Source organism: Rana temporaria, chromosome 4, assembly GCF_905171775.1.
Source record: "Rana temporaria chromosome 4, aRanTem1.1, whole genome shotgun sequence".
NCBI lineage: Eukaryota > Metazoa > Chordata > Amphibia > Anura > Ranidae > Rana > Rana temporaria.
In genome coordinates this window covers 402,533,568-402,557,148 of record NC_053492.1, presented here as the reverse complement: position 1 = coordinate 402,557,148, position 23,581 = coordinate 402,533,568, and the positions used below count along the sequence as shown (strand labels likewise).

General features: G+C 40.7%; 1 protein-coding gene across 5 annotated transcripts in view; it reads right to left on the bottom strand.

Moving 5' to 3' along the window:
* Positions 1-23,581, bottom strand: part of EHBP1 (EH domain binding protein 1) — a 636,728-nt gene that overhangs the window by 2,839 nt on the left and 610,308 nt on the right. For all 5 annotated transcript variants that reach the window (XM_040351212.1, XM_040351213.1, XM_040351215.1 and 2 more), the window contains one exon: positions 1,852-1,966. In XM_040351212.1, coding sequence (XP_040207146.1) covers positions 1,852-1,966 — 115 coding nt within the window. The remainder of the gene's footprint in view (positions 1-1,851; positions 1,967-23,581) is intronic.

Here is a 23,581-nt window from a genome sequence, read left to right as displayed (position 1 = left end):
AAAAATAATATAATAATAATAATAATAATAAAATTAATTTCCCCACAATTCACTATCGCTCAATTCTGCAAGTGTTCTAATTTACTATCGCTGTTTTCTAGCTGGTCTAAAACCACTTTTGACCTAATAGGACACTTTTTGGTGGCTATGGACAATCTCAAGTTTCCAGACAGAAAGAACATTATATATAATATAAAAGTGCATGCAGGACATGGGACAAAAGGGAGGTCAAATGATTTCATACAGTAATGTAATCTGTAAGATTACAGTGTACTGTATGTGTTTTGTTCTGTGTACTTTTAGAATTTGCCGCCAGGCTCCGGCCCGTGCGTCGTGACGTTCGCACAGAACAGAGCCTGGCACACAGAGGCATCGGGCGGAGGACACAGCCCGCGGACACAGCGGGGGGACATTGCAGGATCCTGGGGACAAGGTATATATACTGCACCAGGATCCAGCAATGCAATCCATTGCAAGTGTGGCTCGGGGTTACCGCAATACTGAAATTTAACCGTGAGCCACACTTAAGAAAACCGCCAGGGAGGTTAAAAGTTGAGCTTAAAATATGCCTGTAATTTTCCTAATGCGTATGGACACATAGGATAACATTGAGCTGCTTCTACAGGCAAAACACAAAACTCCTGTAGAAGCAGTGATTTTTAAGCCCAGTGTGTATGGAGCCACTTATAAGTGGGGGGTGGTCTTACTACAAATTTCCCTCCATATCTGGTGGACCTAAGAGGCCTGTTTGTCCTTTAGGATCCCATGCAGTAGTACAGGCTGTCCAAGAAATCTGTCTGCTGCTTTTCTACCACAGATGCCTTTCTTTAGACTATACTGTAATGTCTTTTCATAATCTTAACAGTACTTTGTCATAAAAGTTCTGTTTACCAATTCTGCCTCACAGCCTTACCTACCTAGATGGAGCAACGTGCTCTGTGGACTTCAAAAGGTGAAAGAAAAGTCTTCACTTACATGGTTTTTCTCTTGTGTATCCTGTTGATATAAAAATGATCCTACATATCGGATGCCCCACCATCCTATACCTGAGACTATCACGTGTTCAGAAGGCAAACTGGTAGGAGATCCTCTTCACAAGAGTCTTTTAATTGGTAGGTTGTGTAGTTTCATACTGACCCTCCTTTACTCTTCAGGGTTAGTGGATGGGTAAGCAGTCTGCTACAGTTTACAGCCCACACAAATTAGAAGTAGGCAACCGATCTTGCCTATGTGTTGGGAAAATAACTTTTGGCGGTCAGACTGCTTGGTAATCTAATGTGTAAGGACATGTCAACTGTGTGTACTGAATGGAAAGGTTTTAATAAAACAATTTGTGTATTAGCATAAAGGACTGCAACAGTTGCAAACTGTACGCTGACATGTAAAATAGAGGATAAATGCCAACAGAAGGTGGCTGTATTATTACTAAAAAATAATAGGAGCTGCATCAGTCATGTAAACATTTCATTCACATTTGGAAAGGCTCCATGCACACTGGCTTAAAAATTGCTGCTTCTACAGGAGTTTTGTGGTTTGCCTGTAGAAGCAGCTCAATGTTCTCCTATGTGTCCATACACATCAGTACGATTACAGGCATATTTTAGGTTCAAGGTTTATAGGCAGAAAAAAAAACCCTTCTGGTTTGTGTTTCTGATTGGAGCTTTCTGGCCGAAAAAAAGCAAAACTCTCCTAAGCTCGCCTAAACTACGTACAAAAAATGCTTTATATGAGCATTTTCTTTCCTGCCAAGAGAACTGACATTTGTTTAAGAGTTTTTATTGTATTGGATCTATTTGAGCACAATAATACATAGGAAGACAGTAAAGAGTAGTATTGACAGAGGACACTTACTCCTTTTCTTGGGCATCCAAGTCTCTGACCAAGGCATCGCGTTTATTAACCAGGATAACCAGTTCATCAAGTAAAAGCTGCTCCCGTCTCTTCTGGGCTTCAGTTTTTTGCCAATCTGAAAAATACAAGTCAGTATATTAGACGAAAACGGCTCACAGAGGAGTGTCAATCTTTTGTAAATAAGCCGCACCTTCCGGTGTAATACAACGAGGATATTTGTGGCTTAGCTAAAAACAAAGTTAGTGCATACATTGTGTGCAGTTTGCAGTAACTCCTGGCAACCAGTTCCCGATTAGAAGAATTTGTACAGCCTGGGCTAGTAAAATCAGCTTTGTTATGGGGGGGGCTGATTTTCTCTGTACTTCATGGACCTTCGCACTGTAAGCTAACAAGCCAAGTGTTTTTTTTCTGAAGGCATGTAATATATCAAGCATGTGCAATAAAGGGTAGGGGTACCAAGAGCACTGCACAGTATATTTACAGAAGTGTGTCCTCCTATGAATAGAACTTTGAAGTACTATAAAAAAAAAAAACTTGAAGTTTCTATTAAAAAACTGCATCCCTAGTAGGTCAATCTGTAGAAACTAATAAATAAAAATAGCACTGATACCTATAGAAACTAATCAGGGTTTGATTTTCATTCTCCAATTAGCACTGTGAATAATACATATACTAATGGATTAGTTTGCAGAGACAGCAACTATGTTTTGCCCTCCAGTAAAAAAAAAATCAGCACAATATCACCATGAATAAACCAGTTGAAAGCCCACTTCACTTTCCTTTATATACAAAGCACAGCTAGATGGGTGTCAGGCACAAGGCTTCAATCCAATTATCAGGGGGATGGTAAAAAGATAGCTAGAGATATTTTAGGAGTGTTCATGTCAAAAGCGGAGTTCACCTAAAAGTGGAAGCTCCACTTATCAGCCTTCTCCCCCCTCTTGTGCCGCATTTAGCACCTTTCTGGGGGGAGTGGGTACCTGTTTTTGACAGGTACCCATCCCCACTTTTAAGAAATCTCGTTGAAGGTAGATCACTCGGACGTTCGGCCCCCTCCTCCTTCCCCCACCGCTGGGCCATTCAGAAAGCGCAGCGTGCTTAACGCATTCGCAGTAGGGAACCGGCTGTGAAGCGGAAAGGCTTCACTGCCGGGTTACCTTACTACAAATGGCGGCAGCAGCACCCGAGAGCTGATGGAAACATTGGCTGGGGTGCCGACATCGATGGATCCCTAAAAAGGTAAAAGTCAGTAGCTACAGTATGTGGAACTCGGAACTCCTCTTTAAAGCGGTTGTAAACCCATCGATGTAACACTTAAAAAAACTGTTAACATTCCCGGCATGCCGGGAATGCTAACTGCACATTGGTTGTGCTCTCAACCAAACTGTCAAACCATCCAATGGCTGGTGTCATAACTGATCACATGTGCAGCTTCATGGCAGTTGAAGATTGAACAAAGGCCAAGATGGCAGCTTCCTTAGCTGAAAAAGATAGGAGGGTTTACAACCGCTTTAAGCGGTTTTACCTTCTACACGTAAATTAAACCAAGCAACTTTGTTGATATGAACTCTCACTTCTGCCCTTTTCTACTGTACTGTAAAGCCCCGTACACACTATTAGAAAATCGGGCGAACGATCGGCTGGTTATCCTCGATGTTTCACAACAAGTCCTAGCCGAGGATAGAAATAATGTACAAAAGTTCTCGTACGACAAAGGATTTTTTTTTGTTATTTGTTGCCTCTGATCATGCGCAGTCTTTTGTATCTGATATATCTCCTATGAAAGTCATACGAAATTAGTACACATTCAATGAAAATCGTTCGTTCTGTTCCCATATGAATTTTTTTTTTTTGGAGTTTGACCCTTCAGAAATGTTTGCTTGAAAGATCACAATCGGCTGTCGAAAGTTGTACAAACTGTATCAGAAAATCGTATGATCGTTCCTCGGATCAAAATGTTCTCCAATTTTTTTATAGTGTGTACGGGGCATAAGAGCGAACATTACAGGACCAGGTTAGTGTAACATTGCTTTGTTTACATTCAGCCAGTCTACACTCTCTAGTGCAGAAAGTAGTATAATTACAAAGTTATAGAGAAAGGTTGGAAAAAGATACAAGCTCATCTAGTGCAACCAATAGATAACCTCCATATACAGAACTCTACACCCATAGTTGATCCCAAGGAAGGCAAAAAAAAAAAATCCCCCCTGTAAAAGCATTGCTCCGGAGGGGGAAAACTTCCTTCCTTATCCCCTGAAGCCCATGGCTTAAAACAGTAAAGTGGGGTACACAAAATGTATCCGAAAATTCTCAAACGACAAAGGTTTTTTTTTTGTTTATTGTTTCTGATCATGCGCAGTTTTTCTTCTCTGACTTTTCTTGTACGAAAATGGTACACATTAAACAAAAATCGTTTGTTCTGTTTTCGTACAACAGAAATTTTGGAGTTTGTCCCTTTGGGAATTTTCGTATGAAAAATCGGAATCAGCTGTTTTATACACACAATATGAAAATCGTACAAAAGTTCCTCGCCTGATTTTCTTATAGTATGTACGAGCCTTAAGGCCCGTACACATGATCTGAAAATTGTACAACAAAAAACACTTTCGAAGGGATCGTACGATAAACGGATCGTTAGTACAGAGGTTTTGAGAGCCGATTATGACAGTTCATCCGATATTATTTGATGGGACAAGCACATTTTTTTTTCTCGTACGATACCAGATTGTACAATTTTCATTCAACCACTTTAGCCCCAGAAGTTTTTACCCACTTCCTCACCAGGCCATTTTTTGCTTTAATGGCAGTGCATTGCTTTAAATGACAATTGCGCGATTCTGTGTACGGAGCTTTAACCACTTGCCAATCAGCCGCCATTATTGTACAGCGGCAGGTTGGCTCGTTCCCGCGAATCGCTGTAGCTGTACGTTGGCTCTTTTAAGAGCTATAGCAGGAGCGCACCTGCTGCATTGTGGGGGAGCCGATGCGTGCGGCCCCTGGCCACCCACGATCGCTCCACAGAGAGACACAATGGGGATCTGTTAATGTAAACAAACAGATCCCCATTCTGACGGGGGAGTAGAGAGTAATCGTCTGTAACTAGTGATCAGACACAGTGATCTCTCTCCTCCTCCAGTCAGTTCCCTCCCCCCACAGTTAGAAACACCTCCCAGGGAACACATTTAACCCTTATATCACCACAAGTGTTTCCTGCCAGTGTTATTTATACAGTAATCAGTGCATTTTTATAGCACTGATCGCTGTATATATGTCAGTGGTCCCAAAAAAGTGTCAGAAGTGTCCAAACTGTCCGCGGCAATGTCGCAGTCTCGCTAAAAATCGCTGATCACCGCCATTACTAGTAAAAAAAAATGCCATAAATGTCCTATTTTGTAGACAATATAACTTTTGCACAAACCAATCAATATATGGTTACTGCGATTTTTTACCAAAAATATGTAGAAGAATACATATTGGCCTTAACCGATGAAGAAATTTTGTTTTTTTGGGGGGATTTTTATTATAGCAAAAAAGTTAAAAATATATACTTTTTTTTCTAAATTGTCAGCCTTTTTTTTTATAGCGCAAAAAATAAAAACCGCAGAGGGGATCAAAAGAAATCTCTAGTTGCAGGGGGGGAAAACTGTCAATTTTATTTGGGTACAGTGTAGCACGACCACGCAATTGTTAGTTAAAGCGACACAGTGCTGTATCGCAAAAATACGTGATTGTTGAAGGTGAGCGGCCAATTCATAAATTTAACAGTCGATGTTTGGATAAATGTTTTATCTGTTTTTTCTTCTATCAAGTTGAGATTTTTGCCTTTATATGAACTGACTCCTACCATTGGGCTTTAGCCACATTTATTTGTGTGTTTGGATACTCATCATATTTTTTCTTTGAGTATATTACTTTATGGCACATTATTGAATAAGCGCACCATTCCCATCTTTTTCTTTTGTATCGCAAAAAATGCCCTGGTCATTAAGGGGGAAAATCTTCCAGTCCTTAAAGTGGTTAAGAAAGGCATCTGTGAGCAAACAATGAGGATTTCTGTACTGCCCTGAGATCATGTAATCACAAGAGAAACATATCACCAACGGCAGGAGGAAGTCGGTCTCTGCTTAAATTCATTTCAATCGCCATCTTCTGCTTTTTCACACAAAACAGAATGCACTACTAGAGAGACCCCAATGCGTTCCCCAAAGTCAGTCCTGGTCTGATTTTCTTTACCTTATTTGTTGTATAGAATAACCTTCAGACTGGCTGATGTAAACAAAGCAATGTTTACGTGGCTTATTGAGGGCAGCTTTCGGAAAGCACAATTATCCTTGATAATACAGTATGGTAAAGTTGAAGTGCCCAATTAAGTAAAGCAACAGGTCTTCTAATTGTAGAGCAGCTAAAACGAATAAAGGGGATAGTTTATGTCTTACTACACTACATTGTTCTTTACCTCACTAAATAAAACAACATAAAAAAATAAAAAAAATAAATGAAACAACATCATTTCTGAAGACTAAACACCACAGCATTAAATACATTTTTTTTTAAATACACGCATTTCTAGAACGTCTTTAAAAATAAAACTTCTGCTCAACTAAAAAGACCAAAAGTCTGCCTTCTATAAGGGACATGTTATTCTCATGTATGTTTTTGAAAGAATCCGGTTTATGGCATTCTTGGTTCAGTATCCAACAAGTGCGTATTCCAAAGGGATGATCTGTAGGACACGTAAACCTGCTGCAACAAATGGAAAAACGCAGAGCAGTGAATGAGCCCTCAATGTTCACACTGCTGTGTCATTGTATTTGTCTGTATGCACACTCACATTATTAAAACTCTACTGAACCAAGCATTACACAGAAGTCTACACATAAGTATAGTGAATCATCACCTTTGATATAAGGAAGCTCATTGATGCAGAAAGCTTCAAATTTTCCACAGAATCGGACAGCATATCAGTTCTGCCTCTCAATTTGTTGTTTTTAAGAGAAAATGACGGCACAAAGGCACCAAGCAAGATACGAAGAGTCTGAAAAAGGTTTTCTGCTGCATTAGATGGGTGTGCATTGACCCCGGAGTTAAGGATACCCGAGACATTTCAGCTGCTTATTTTCCTATTGTTCCTCCTATCCGGGGCCAAGCTTTCATCACATGCTACTTCCGTATTCTATAGGGGGGATTGCACACTATTGACAATAATCAGTGTAACACATCCACACAGGCAGCCATTTTTTTTCCAGGTAAGGCACAAATGATATAATTAAAGGGTCTGTATGTTGTAATTTCAGAGTCTACATATTATGAGAAATTACTGTATTGTTTACAACAAAAAACTTTTTGAAATATTTTTTCACAAACTTGTGCTTCCAACTTGTTATTAAAAAAAGATTTAACTAACCACTAGAGGGAGCTCTCGGTGACCCAGCACAATTACTATGTCTCCGACAACAGGTGAGATCAAATATTAATCACACAGTGAATGCATGGTTTTCAATGAGTCAGCTGACTTGGACTTCAGTGTGAAAAGGAGCAGTAATACTCAAAAGAAGGAAGCAGAGCCTACATACGTAAGAGAAAAATGGCCGCTCTCATGTATACAGGTGCCAGATACCACAACATAGCTTTATAGGTCTAGTAGCATTCATGCCTCAATGGGTTGCGGCTGTTTTGGCAGCAAAAGGGGCAGTTTTTTTATTATTATTTATTGGTCAAGGAATTCATTAGTACAATACAAAGCAGGATATGTTCACTTCCTCACTGCAAATATTTTTCACGGTAGTAGTTAAAGAAGAAGTACAGTCAAGGCTTGTTTGGCTGGAGTGCAGTTCTGTGACCCGTTTTCAGCAGAGAGCGGGCTGAAGTCTACTCTCTGCTGACGTCCAGAGTCGGTCCAAGCTCCATGTCATTGCAACCACGGAGTTGGGATCTGTGTAGATGCCTGGACTGACACCCGGCTCAGCCTCTCAGTGAGCCACTGAGAGCCTAAGCCGGCCGCTCTCCCCCTCCACAGCCCAGCGCTCCAGGGAGCAAGGAGGGGGCAGAGCCTCGTTCTGAATATCTTGTCCTGATTTCTACATCATACTGGATCTGGAGATCTCTTCTTTTTTGTGTGATAAAGACTCAGACATTTACATGTTGAGATGCACACTGTAGTGTGCAGTTTGTTAGAAACGATTAAGTGATTTGGCTCCCGAAAACATACAGTTACTTAAAAAAGTATTCATACCCCTTGAAATTTTCCACATTTTGTCATGTTACAACCAAAAACGTAAATGTATTTTACTGGGATTTTATGTGATAGACCAACACAAAGTGACACATAATTGTGAAGTGGAAGGAAAATGATAAATGTCTTTCAATTTTTTTTTATAAATAAATATCTGAAAAGTGTAGCGTGCATTTGCATTCAGCCCTCTTTACTCTGTTACCCCTAACTAAAATCTAGTGGAACCAATTGCCTTCAGAAGTCACCTAATTATTAAATGTAATGTGTGTAATTTAATCTCAGTATAAATACAGCTGTTCTATGAAGCCCTCAGAGGTTTGTTAGAGAACCTTATTGCACAAACAGCATCATGAAGGACAAGGAACACACCAGACAGGTCAGAGATAAAGTTGTGGAGAAGTTTAAAGCAGGGTTAAGTTTAAAAAAAATATCCCAAACTTTGAACATATCATAGAGCACTGTTCAAGCCACCATCCAAAAATAGAAAGAGTATGGTACAACTGCAAACTTACCAAGACATGGCCATCCACATAAAATGACAGGCCAGGCAATGAGAGCATTAATCAGAGAAGCAGCCAAGCGGCCCATGGTAACTCTGGGGATCCACAGCTCAGGTGGGAGAATCTGTCCTCAGGACAACTATTAGTCGTGCACTCCACAAATCTGGCCTTTATGGAAGAGTGGCAAGAAGGAAGTCATTGTTGAAAGAAAGCAATAAGAAGTTCCGTTTGCAGTTTTCTAGAAGCCAGGTAGGGGTCACAACAATATGTGAAAGAAGGTGCTCTGGTCGGATGAGACTAAAATTGAACTTTGTGGCCTAAAAGGAAAACGCTATGTGTGGTAGAAAACTAACACTGCACATCACCATCCCCACCGTGAAACATGGTGGTGACAGCATCATGTTGTGCAGATGCTTTACTTTAGCAGGGACAGGGAAACTGGTCAGAGTTGATGGGAAGATATAGAGCCAAACAAAAGGCAATCTTAGAAAATCTGTTTGAGTCTGAAAAAAGTCTTGAGACTGGGAAAGAGGTTTACCTTCCAGGAGGGCAACGACCCTAAACATACAGCCAGAGCTACAATGGAATGGTTTAGATCAAAGCATATTCATGTGTTAGAATGGCCCAGTCAAAGTCCAGACCTAAATCCAATTAAGAATCTGTGGCAAGACTTGAAAATTGCTGTTCACAGACAATCTCCATCTAATCTGACAGAGCTTGAGCTTTTTTGCAAAGAATAATAGACAAAAATGTCGCTCTCTAGATGTGCAAAGCTGGTAGAGACATCCCCAAAAAGACTTGTAGCTGTAATCCCAGGGAAAGGTGGTTCTACAAAGTATTGACTCCGGGGGGCTGAATACAAATGTACACCACACTTTTCACATATTTATTTGAAAACAAATTGAAACCATTAATAATTTTCGTTCCACTTCACAATTATGTGCCACTTTGTGTTGGTCTATCACATGAAATCCCAATAAAATATATTTACGTTTTTGGTTGTAACATAACAAAATGTGGAAAATTTCACGGGGTATGAATACTTTTTCAAGGCACTGTAAATGACCTACTTTCTGTACAAACTTAGTGAACTGTTGAGGTTTATCCTCATACCATAGTTGTACTGTAAATCTAAAGGAGATTTTGCAGAGATTGTACTAGTGTCAGATTGTGTAGTGTATGGCCAGATTAGAGTGCATTGCGCCTTCACAAGTGGCCACTATTTGTGTGCTTAAAGGAATCCTTAGAATATAAAAAAGGGGCTAGTAGGAGATATATAGAACTCTAAGCTTCTCTACCATAAGGACCTTTTTACAAGTTTTTATTTAGAGTGAAGTTTCTCTTTAAAGTTCAAACAATGAAGCCACATAACATAACTTCCATTTTGTGTCCCAATGTAATACATCATCCATCATTTTTATTCTGCACATGAATTAATGCAGTGAAGAATCATGATGGACCATATAATAGTGATATTACTTGGAGCATGAGTGCTCAACCTGTGGCCCCTAGCTGTTGCGGAACTACAAGTCCCATGAGGCATTGCCAGGCTGGCAGTTACAAGCATGACTCCCAAAGGCAGAGGCATGATGGGACTTGTAGTTCCACAACAGCTAGAGGGCCACAGGTTGAGCACCCATGACCTAGCGCAGGGGTCTCCAAACTTTCTAAACAATAGGGACAGTTTACTATCCTTCAAACATTCGGGGGTCCAGACTGTGGCCTGTATATTCTGGTGTCAGTGGGCGTAAACAGTGGCCCCGCTTTGGTATTAGGGGGAGGAATAGTGCCCCATTGTTGGTGTCAGTGGTAGGAAGGAGTGCCCCATCGGTGGTGTCAGTATGAGAAATAGTGCCCAATCATTGGTGTCTGTCAAAGGATCGGAGTAGCAGGAACAATGCCCCACTGTTGCATGAATCCCAAAGACAGAGGCATGATGGGACTTGCAGCTCTGCAACAGCTGGAGGGCCACAAGTTGAGCACCCATGACCTTTATCCTGGATGAGAATACCTGTGTTCCCCAGTGTAGATATAACTCTTTCTGGACTAAGCTCAGCAAGAAAGTGTCTGATCCTGTTGTGACTGGTAGTTACAGCAGATATTATCTATAATAAAAAAGAACCTAGGGGATGGATCAGAATGAAGGCAACCCAAATACAGATAGATATTTAAAGGTAAAGAGGCAAGTAAGAACGGACACTTGCTTTTTACAACATAGTTGTGTTTGCCATACTGGCACAGTACCAGTGGCTTACAGAGTATATAAAACTAATGCCAGGTTGGCCAAACACCAAGTAATCTATATTCTGCATTTGGAAACTGTGAGGCCCTGTACACACGATCGGACAAAACCGATGAAAACGGACTGAAGTTCAGTTTCATCGGTCCAAACCGACCGTGTGTGGGCCCAATCGGTCAGTTATCCTTCGGTCCAAAAATTTAGAACTTGCTTTAAAATTCAACCGATGAACGCCTAACCGATAGGTCAAAACCGATGGCTAGTACGTAAAAGTATCGGTTCAAGACCCGTGCATGCTCAGAATCAAGTCGACGCATGCTTGGAAGCATTGAACGTCTTTTTTCTCTGCACGTCGTTGTGTTTTACGTCACCGCGTTGGACTCGATCTGTTTTTTAACTGATGGTGTGTAGGCACATCAGACCATCAGTCTCCTTCGGACCGTTCTCATCGAATGGACCGACCGTGTGTACGGGGCCTAAGAGCTGAAGAAAGCCAGGCAATCAGGCTAAAAACATTTGAATTCTATGCATACTGTATGAATATATAGTACTACAGCGCTACTACTACTAATTAATCAAGAAAAATATATAGAAATAAAAAACTAAATAATACCGCTGCAGACACAAAAAAAGGTGTACAAAACCAATAATAGTGATAAAATAAGTGTGTTGCGCTGATAATAACTTATTTCTACATACAAAATTACATAAGAAAGAAACCCCCTTGTAAACTCAATACAAAAGGGATCACAAGTGCAAAATAGACAATATAACAAATCATCCAGTGAAGTGCCAGTGAGGTGCTGGGAAAAAAAGTCCCTATTGAAACCAGCATGCAATCTTCATGGGCAAAGGTATCCTGAATAAGAAAGAATACAAGTACTTGGTACCAGATACCTGTAGGGTACCTATTATATATACAATACCAAAGATACACAAAGATGCCCAAAAACCTCCTGGGCGACCCATTATAAATGGAATCCAATCCATCAATTCCAGGTTGGGTGAATACGTGGATCGGTTCATGCAACCATTGGTGCCCAAAACCCGGGCATATTTGAGAGATACAAAACATCTCATACAGATTTTGGAAAGTGTAAATATGGATACTCGTGATACTTACCTGCTGGCCACAGCAGATGTGGCCTCACTTTACACAGTGATCAATCATAAAGAGGCCATCGATGCGTCCAAATGGGCTCTAAATAATTTTAGTGATTTGGTGTCAAAGCAAAAGCGGTTTATTTTAAGAAGCTTAGCTTATGGTTTGCAGCACAATTATTTTTGGCACAAATCGGATTATTTTAGACAGCTAAACGGAATAGCTATGGGCGCAAAGTATGCACCGAGTGTCGCCAACATCTATATGTCGGAATGGGAGGAGACAGCAATATATGCTGATGTACCGGAATCCTTGGTAGTATATAAGAGGTTCATAGACGACTGCATAGTGGTATGGAAAGGTGATGAAGCCTCATTGAAACAATTTTTTGATAAGTTGAATGAGAATGAGAAAAATATAAAACTCACTTATACGATTAGTGACAAGACTATCCAGTTTCTAGATTTGGAAATCTCTTTGGAAAATCAGAGATTTAGCACGAAAACGTTCTTTAAACCAGTGGATCGTAATGGCTACATCCCTACAGATAGCTGTCATTACGATCCATGGTTGATTAACATACCAAAAGGACAGATGACTCGGATCAGGAGAAACTGTACAAGCAATAGCATATTTTTGGATCAGGCCAACCTGATAGGGACCAAGTTCATACAAAAGGGTTATAGTGATGAATTTATTCAAGAAAAAATCAAGGAAGTCCAAAATATCCCAAGGGAGAACCTCATCTTAGACAAAAAGAAGCCTGTGAATGCAGAATCAGAAGTGCCAATTATCTTGAATTTTAATGTGCAACACAGGCAACTTGAATCTATTTTTAAAAAGTATTGGCCGATTTTAAAATCCGATAGGCAACTCCAAAGTGTACTACCTGTTGCACCTAAAGTGGTATATCGAAGAGCCCCTACATTAAGAGACCTGGTGGCTAAAAGTGTCCCAGACCCACCAGATAAGGCCGACAAGCTAACTTTTTGGCAAGGAAAAGGATTTTTTCCTTGTAAACGCTGCTTCGCGTGTAGGAAGACTGGGCAAAATGGCCAGAAATGTTCAAGTTTTTCATCGAATGTAACCAAAAAAGAACATAGAATTAAAGATCTTATAACATGCAGAACTGAGGGAGTTGTCTATGTACTCCAGTGCCCCTGCTTATTGCAATACGTTGGTCGTACTAAAAGACCAATGTGGAAGCGAATCAGGGAGCACGTACAGAATATTGAAAAGGGCTGTGTGGAACATAATGTTTCGAGACATTTTGAGCAGTGTCATAATAAAGACCCAAGAGGTTTAAAATTCTGGGCCATTCAAAAGTACATACCCCATTGGAGGGGAAGCCATAAAGTTAGGGAGCTTAGTAAGTGTGAATCTCGGTGGATACACGAGATGGTCACTTTGGCCCCTAATGGCCTTAACATTGAGTTTGACCTCAATTGTTTTATTGCAGATTTTTAATTAATCTTTTGGGCTGATTAACTAATGTATTGTCTGTTTATGAAATGTAATTTATTCAAATATATATATGGGGATTGATTAAGATTAGAATGATTGTTATTGGTGGCATATAGTGGAATATGTTCCAATATTTATACAATGTATATACATTTTAATCTTTTTAATAATAATTTTTTAATAATTTTATATATTTTAATTATATGTTTCAGTTGTATAATTGTGTTTATATACTGTTATTATGTAATTCTATGTAAATTTATTATTGCCCACTAGGGGGGTGATGATTCTTATTATATCTGTTTTTATTGTTATAATTGAAATGGGTATCTGTCTGTCTTTTGTTTTTTTGGCCACTGGAGGCAGCACACTAGAGATAGTAATGATTGTTGTGATACTCATATCATGATCGATTAATTATCTTTCAAGTATTTTAAATAGTTTTAATGCTGTATGTTTATATTAAAAGCTTGTGATATTCACATATTATTTTTGTCAAAGCTGTACAAGTAAGCCGACAATGATGTGAAAGATTATCCTCCGCTCTTGCCTCCATGGTCAGTCTGCATAAATAGGCAGCTGACATGGTCACATGGCAACCCATGAATAAGTCGCGTGTCTAGTGACGATACGCGTGGGGGAGGAGCCGAGTGACGCGACCATCCACCTGAGGAGATCGTCTAAGCACTGAGCGGCGTTCGTATTACTTTACAGCAGAGCCTAATGAGATCAAGGCTTCCGTGAGTGCAATCGCTGTATTGCATTGGTTTTCTTCCTATTCATACGTTATTTGCACCATATCTGTGTTTTCTCTTTTTTTACATGAGCGGCACTGCCCTGAAGTGAAAAGTTATATAGAAGTGAAGTCTGTATACTTTGAACCATCCCATGATTATCGGACTGTGGTGTGTTTTTTTCCATGTGACAGGGGTTGTACTGACTTGCTGCAGTTGCCCATGAAGATTGCATGCTGGTTTCAATAGGGACTTTTTTTCCCAGCACCTCACTGGCACTTCACTGGATGATTTGTTATATTGTCTATTTTGCACTTGTGATCCCTTTTGTATTGAGTTTACAAGGGGGTTTCTTTCTTATGTAATTTTGTACGTAGAAATAAGTTATTATCAGCGCAACACACTTATTTTATCAATATGCATACTGTATGATGTCACTGAAGGGATCCGATGGGAGCTTTTCATCGGATATTCCGACCATGTGCATGCCCTATTGGACTTTTTCCGTCGGAATTTCCAATTGACTTAGATAGAGAGCAGGTTCGTGTCTATGGAAGATTTATGCACTAAAAACCACGCATGCTCGGAAGCATTGAACTAAATTTTTCTCGGCTCGTCGTAGTGTTGTACGTCACCGCATTCTTGACGGTCGGAATTTGGTGTGACCGTGTGTATGCAAGACAGCTTGAGCAGAATTCCGTCGGAAAAAACGGTCGTGTGTACAGGGCATAAGACTTTTTAGTACCATATTTGCCGGCGTATAAGACGACTGGGCGTATAAGACGACCCCCTAATTTTCCAGCCAAAATGTTGCTTTTGGCATATACTCACCGTATAAGACTACCCCCTTCCTACTAGTCATGCCTCGCCTCACGGTGCCACCATTACATGCCAGACTGTGCCCCATTACATGCCAGACTGTGCCCCATTACATGCCAGACGGTGCCCCATTACATGCCAGACGGTGCCCCATTACATGCCAGACTGTGCCCCATTACATGCCAGACTGTGCCCAATTTCATGCCAGACTGTGCCCCATTACATTACATTACCCCTCCATTGTGCTGTTCTCCCCGTCCGCGCTCCGCTCTGTGTCCCCCCTCGCTGTGCCCTTACCTTATCCACATGCAGAATCGCGGCCGTACTGTACGTTTTTTCAAAAGCCGCGCCTCCTACATCTTCTGTTCCGTGATAGGCGGAACAATCAGCTTCCCAGGAGGCACTGTGTTCAGTGTTCGCCTATCACGGAGGCCCCCTCGTCCGAAACTTGCTGGGAGATATTTTTTTGCCGAGGAAACCGGTCGTGTGTACATTTTCGTTGAGGAAACTGTCGAGAAACTCGACAAGTCAAAAAGAGAGCAAGTTCTCTATTTCCTTGACGGGAATGGAGAAAATTGTCTTGTCGAGTTCCTCGACAGCCTAACAAGGAACTCGACGAGGAAAACTATGTGTTTCGCCTGTCGAGTTCCTCGGTCGTGTGTACGAGGCTTCAGAAGAAGTAAACACTCAAACTGGTGCTTTAGTCGGTGGTTTCGCCAGCATTGTCCAAGGGTATATAGCCACCTTAAATTTATGTAACAACAGCATAGCAGGGGCTCAATGGCTTGGTCTTCCACCAAAACATCTGCTACATTATATAGTCAGCATGATAGCAGGTTGACTGCTTAATTTATATCACTTCATTAAAATGTTTAACCATAACAAGGTTTAATAAAGGATTAATCAGAACTAGATTTGCATACTTCGTGTGGCTCACAGCTACTTGTTATATCTGAATCTGTCTCTGAAGATGACAAAGCGTGGGTAAGCTCTCTAATCAGCATATAAGTGCCACATTACAGCATACATACAGAGACATCATAGTAAAACACACACAGGCTTATTTACTGACAAATGCAAATGATGAAGGGTACAAACCCACAACAGAAATTGGTTACTTGCACAGTGATCTATCACAGAAGTGATACTGCACCATGCACCTCTTTGCATTGCCTAAGTAAATACTGTGAATGAATGTACAAGTCAAGGGGTACTTTACAATATATTAGTTACAGTGTGTATAGCTAGAGCATCTAAAGCTAGGGATGCAGCAAATGGATACTGGAATACGCAATTCTGATTTATTAACTCTTGGTCAGAAACAAATATTTATACCGCTCATAATCGCATGTATTCTTCATACATTCATTTACACAACACCTATAACACTCTAAGAAACAGTATGTGGCAGGGGTGCACATACAGGGGTCATAATTGGGACTCGGCCCCATGCTCCAGGGGGCCCATGCGGCCTCTTGTACACCTGGATAGGAGGGGTGGTGGAGGGGACATATATGTGTCATTTACCGGCCCCTTCCTTGTTTTAATGAATGGAGTCAATAAGTTTGTAGCGATTACTGACTGTTCATAACGGAGGCATAGTAAACTATGACGATGCTTCAGTTTGTGAATAAATGGGAAGCTATGTACAGAGCTATTCCTGCCCATTCATTCTGTGCTGGTGAGGCTGCAGAGATGGATATTGAGGGCTGTTTCTCTGTCTCAAAGGTGAAACTTTAGAGGTCTTTTTAGACCCCTGATATTTTACCAAAGCCCACAATGGTGACTAAATAAATAAATAATAAAATAATAAATAAATAATATAAAAACTAAATGGTAAAAAAAAAAAAAACGACTGATACCAGTGGCGGCATTACCATGGTTGCACTTGCAACCAGGCCCTGGCATTTCGCCATCATGTGGGGCCCGTCTGGGGGACTCTTTATGGTTTCTAGCACCGGGCCCTAAAGGTTCTAGTTATGCCTCTGGTATGTGGCCTAAGAATTGGTCACACTCCTGGAACTGGTATTCAGCCTCAGAGTCAGTCACATACAGTATGTGGCCTGAGAACCAGTCTCACATCGGTAACTAGTATGTGGCCTGAGAACCAGTCTCACATCGGTAACTAGTATGTGGCCCAAGAATTAGCCACACCCAGGAACTGCCATGTGGCTCAAGAATCAATAACATCCCTGGTACTAGTAATGTAGCCTGGGAATCAGTCGCATTCCTGGGACTAGTTATGTGGCCAGATAATCAGTCGCATCCATGGGACTAGTTATGTGGCCAGATAATCAGTCGCATCCCTGGGACTAGTTATGTGGCCTGGGAATCAGTCACATCCCTGGGACTAGTTATGTGGCCTGGGAATCAGTCACACATGGGACTAGTTATGTGGGCTTGGAATCAGTCACATTCATGGGGATAGTTATGTGGCCTGGGAATCATTCATATTCACAATACTAGTTATGTGGCCTGGGAATCAGTCGTATCTCTGGGACTAGTTATGTGGCCTGGAAATCATTCTTATTCACAAGACTAGTTATGTGGCCTGGGAATCAGACACATTCATGGGACTAGTTATGTGGCCTGGAAATCAGTCATATTCACAAGACTAGTTATGTGGCCTGGGAATCAGTTACTTTCCTGGGACTAGTTATGTGGCCTGGGAATCAGTCGCTTTCCTGGGACTAGTTATGTGGCCTGGGAATCAGTCGCTTTCCTGGGACTAGTTATGTGGCCTGGAAATCATTCATATTCACAAGACTAGTTATGTGGCCTGGAAATCAGTCGCTTTCCTGGGACTAGTTATGTGGCCCGGGAATCCGTTGCTTTCCTGGGACTAGTTATGTGGCCCGGGAATCCGTTGCTTTCCTGGGAATCAGTCGCTTTCCTGGGACTAGTTATGTGGCCTGGGAATCCGTTGCTTTCCTGGGACTAGTTATGTGGCCTGGGAATCGGTCGCTTTCCTGGGACTAGTTATGTGGCCTGGGAATCTATCGCTTTCCTGGGACTAGTTATGTGGCCTGGGAATCCGTTGCTTTCCTGGGACTAGTTATGTGGCCTGGGAATCTGTCACACCCCAGGAACCATAACGTGGCCTAAGAATCTGTCACTCCTCTAGAACCAGTATGTTGTCCCAGAATCAGCCCCCCCCCCTCCCAGGAATTAGTATGTGCCCCAGGAATCAGTCACACCTTAGGAATTTGTTTGTGGCTCAGGAATCGGTCACACCCCAAGAATTAGTATGTGAATTGAGAGTCGGAGAATGGTTTCACAAAGGACAGATATTCTGCTGTGTGTTACAGGTGAAATTCTACTCTGCATATAAACTTCCCCAAACCAGCAATAACGTCAGGAAACAGCCTTTAATTAGTGTTAATCATTTTGAAACTAAAAGGCCCGCAGCAAGCAATTACTGTATTAGCTCCCTCAGGCAGAGGTAGGGTTAAATAGTCTGATGATTCCCTGGTCAAGTGACCTCTTGCACAGCCAGCCTGCAGGAGCTTGTAACTGTCCATCATCCAGGGACTACTCCGCCCCCCTCATTAGGAAGGTAAATAATGGAGAGAGGGAGAAGTAGGTGATGAAGGAGATAGCAGAACAAATGAGGACCAGGAGGGAAAAAGGACACCAGCTTAAAAAAAAAAGAAAAAAAATAGTCAGTGACTCCAGCAGTGTCCTCGCTGCTCCCCCCACGTACCTTCCAAAAGAGTGTGTGCAGTCCTTTTGGATTAGTCTCTTCTCTCTCCATTGCCCTGGGCAATCATGTTAAAACTCACATGGCTGGTGCTTATTCAGATAAACCCAACAATGCACACCAGCGGTTACCATGTGAATCTTCACAAACCGCACAAGAATGTGCTGGTTCAAATCCCCCTGACCCTCCTCCAAAGGCAAATTTATTCAAGGCAGCACACTGCTCTGTGCCGCTCTCAAAGCCAGGCTGCTAGTGGGAATGCCACCTTGTATCCATACACCACACATAACATGCAGCATCATGGCACAGAGAAAAATCACCAGCCTGCAAGTTTACAGCAATAATATCACTGCCAACTTTTTCAAATAATTTCCAAGATGCGTTCCAAAGCTGGCTATTCCTGATACTGCCTCAAATGGAATCATGAAGCAGCCTTATCATGGATTATTTTTTAAAAACATTTTTATTTCAAAAGGAAATCTATCATCATAAATCCATCATTTAAATCTATACAGTTTGTCAGTCTCTGGATTAAAAACAAAACAATAAAATAAAATGTTATAGCCATTTTTAATTGTTTTCTCCGGGACCCAGGCATGTAGCTGTGTAGAGTTTTCTCATGCGGTGTCGAGCCTCGTACACACGAGGAACTCGATGGGCGAAACACATAATTTTCCTCGTCGAGTTCCTTGTCAGGCTGTCGAGGAACTCGACAAGGCAATTTTCTCCATTCCCGTCGAGGAAATAGAGAACTTGCTCTCTTTTTGGCTCGTCGAGTTCCTCGTCAGTTTCCTCGGTGAAAATGTACACACGACCAGTTTCCTCGGCAAAAAAATGTCTCCCAGCAAGTTTCTTGCTGGTTTTTGCCGAGAAACTCGGTCGTGTGTACGAGGCCTTAGGCCCCATACACACGGTCGGACAAAACCGATGAGAATGGTCCGACGGACCGTTTTCATCGGTTCACCGCTGAAGTGGCCTGACGGCCTGATATGCGTACACACCATCGTTCCAAAAACCGATCGTGTCAGAACGCGGTGACGTCAAACACATGACGTGCTGAATAAAACTAAGTTCAATGCTTCTAAGCATGCGTCGACTTGATTCTGAGCATGCGCGGGTTTTAAACCGATGCTTTTCTGTACTAACCATCGGTTTGGACCGATCGGGCAGCATATATATATATATATTTATATATATATATATATATATATATACACATATATACACACACACACACACACACACACACACACACATACATACATACATACATACACGCACACAGTGAGGGAAAACATTATTTAATCCCCTGCTGATTTTGTACATTTGCCCACTGACAAAGAAATTATCAGTCCATGATTTTAATGGTATGCAGGATCAGAATAGCAACAAAAATATAGTTAATACAAGTTATAAATTGATTTGCATTTTAATGAGTAAAATAAGTATTTGATCCCCTATCAAATCAGCAAGATTTCCGGCTCCCAGGTTTCTTCTATACAGTTAACGAGCTAAGATTAAGAACACTCCCTTAAAGGGAGTGCTCGTAATCTCATTTTGTTACCTGTGTAAAAGACACCTGTCCACAGAAGCAATCAATTAAATTCCAATCTCTTCACCATGGCCAAGACCAAAGAGCTGTTCAAGGATGTCAGGGACAAGATTGTAGACCTACACAAGGCTGGAATGGGCTACAAGACTGTCGCTAGGCAGCTTGGTGAGAGGGTGACAACAGTTTGTGTGATTATTCCCAAATGGAAGAAACACAAAATAACGGTCTGGGGCTCCATGCAAGATCTCACCTTGTGGGGTTTCAATGACCATGAGAACGATGAGGAATCAGCCCAAATCTACACAGAAGAATCTTGTCAATGATAGCTGGGACCATAGTCACCAAGAAAACATTTGGTAACACAATACACTGTGATAGACTGAAATCATGCAGCGCCCGCAAGATCCCCATGCTCAAGAAAGCACATGTACAGGCACGGCAGGCCTGTCGGAAGTTTGCTAATGAACATCTGAATGATTCAGAGGAGAACTGGGTGAAAGTGTTGTGGTCAAATAAGATCAAAATCAAGATCTTTGGCATCAACTCAACTCACCGTGTTTGGACGAGGTGCAATGCTATATACACACACTAACATCAATGACATATGTAGGAGCAAACTCCAGCATCTAAGACCATTCCTGGAGGCCACTGATATTTACCAGATATGAAACAATGTTTAGGAAAACATAAGCACCATTAAACAAATGTATTATCGTAGTTTTTCTCATAGTTAAAATCTAGATTCTCTTTATTTATTTTTTAATAATGCTACTAACCACTATGTTATGTGCTCAATGGTCAAACATAATTTTAAACTAGACTGAACTGAATTACTGTAGAACATATTCACTTTGGAAAGTGAATTTTCTCTTTGTAAATGAGCAAAAGGTCTTCAATCATCTACAAGTAAAAATCCTGTTTTTTTTTTTCAGTGCTCAAGATTTGGTATTTTTCGCAATGTGAATTTTCACTTGAATTAATGAAATTAAGTAAACTAAAAATTCACTTTGTTAAGAATACGTAATCATGTGCAAGTACAAAAATGAAATAAAAAATAGGATAGTTGCCTACAGACGATGAAGTGAAAATTCACTTTGCTAAGTAAATTATATTCCTTTAGTAAATCAAGCCCACTAAATCAGTTTTTATTAGATGGTTTAACATTAACCTCCCTGGCGGTATGATTCTTTCCGAAAAAACATGCTGAAAGCGGTACCATTATTTGCAAGGAAATTTGGCGTTTTATATTGTAGGTCTGTAATTTTTAGAAATAACTCACTTAAATCTGACCAAACAAGATTCTAATAGGCATCCCGGGTATGACATTTTTTTAAAAACAAAATTATAAATTATAATATAATAAATAATTATAAATAATTATAACATATAATCATATAATTATAATAAAAATTATTCAATAATGTAATCAAATCAAAATCACTGAAATTTGCTCAGTTGCAGAATTGTCGCTGTCATTATTTTTTTTTTTTATGACGAATTTCCCCACAAATCGCTATCACACAATTCTGCAAGTGATCATAATTTATTATCGCTGTTTTTTAGCTGATCTAAAACTATTTTTGACATAAAGGGACACTTTTGGTTGCTATGGACAATCTACAGTTTGCAGGGAGAAAGAAACGTTTTTATTATATAAAATGACATGCATGACACAGGACAGACCACTAGGGACAAGGGGGATGTGTTTTTTTTACATACAGTACTGTAATCTATAAGATTACAGTATACTGTATGTAAAGTGTTTGTTTACTTTTTTGAATTTGGCGCCGTTCTCCGTCCCCGTGCGTCGTAACGTCGCAGGGAACGGAGATCGGCGTCACACAGAGGCACTGTGTGAATCGAGCGAGGTCCCGCTCGCTCACACAGCGCGGTGGCATCGCTGGATCCAGGGACAAGGTAAGTAAACCATGCCTGTGGATCTAGCGAGGCAAGCCCGAGTCTGACTCGGGGTTACCGCTCGCAGCAGGAAAATCTAACCCCGAGTCAGACTCGGGAATACCGCCAGGCAGGTTAAGCACAGGATGTAAGAGAAGCCTTCTATTGGTCTTTTCACAGATTTACAGGTGTGGTTAGTTTCAGGATTTATTTTGATTAGGGTAAGCACCCAAGTATTTGGCACCACATTCAAGATACTGCTAACGGACATGAAGGTTTGTCACCACAGATTGTAAATTCCTCTTTCTGCTGATTGCTGCTTCAATTTAGTGTGGATGTTATTGGGAAATGCTTGAGATTCTGTGACATAAAACGGACATTTAGCAGCTTCTGTTTCCAGTAAACAATAGATGGAAAGAAAATTGCTCAGCTGACCTTATGCCTAGTACACACAATCAAAAAAATATCGTTTCCGAAGCGATTGTATGATACTAGTACACAGCTTTTAAAAACCGATCAGTTCATCCCAAATTAACCGAAGGTACAAACACAAAAATGATTCTCGTACGATACCAGATTATACGATTTTCATTTCATCACACAGCATTCGTCCGAAAAAAATTCGTAAGATCACGAATGCTCAAAAACAAAAGAATATATTACTTTACAACACATTATTTGGAAGTTGTATTCTGTTGTATGAGAATTTTCATAAGTTTAGTAAGCTCCTAATTTTCGATTTGACTAGTATGCTAAAATAAACAAAAACGGACAATCATTTGTTCAATATTCTCGTTGTGTGTACAAGGATTTAGCCTTTTTACAGATGTGCTTAGTAGTTTTTTCATAGCCTGCTCTATTTAATCTCCTTATATGGTCCAAGATGAACCAAGAGTACACCAATAATGGGTTGTTCGCACCTATTTCACAATTCCATGTCTCAGCTGGTAAGGAAAGTTTTTTATCTGAATAGTAGGTTAAATACAAATACTGAACTGAGCACCCAATTACTAAAGTGGCCACAGCTTCAAGTTTCCCTAATATTCGGCACTGTAGACAAAACTGTAATTTGGCCAAACCTACTACACTTAAGATATCTGTAGATTCTTTTGTGCCAACCAGCCATAGAAAGGCAGAATTCCTAGAACACAACCATACAATCTGCCCCTCCATGTGACTACCACTGATTCTGGTGCAAAGGATTGTTATTTCCTATGGAAAAACAGTACAATCGCCTTTATTAACAAATACCTTGTGAGGCTACATTTCTTCTACCGATGTGTAAGATAATTGCGAAAATCAGTACATCTTAAGACTATTCTCTAGGCTTCTCTACAAAAAAGAATTGAGGGGCAGATCAACATAGATTTAGATGGGCACAGCGTATCAGAGATCCTCAAAGATTTTGCGCCGTAAGTTACGGCGGTGAAGTGTATTTCTGGCGGCGGAAATTCAAATTGGCGATTAGGGGGCGAGTTTCATTTAAATGAAG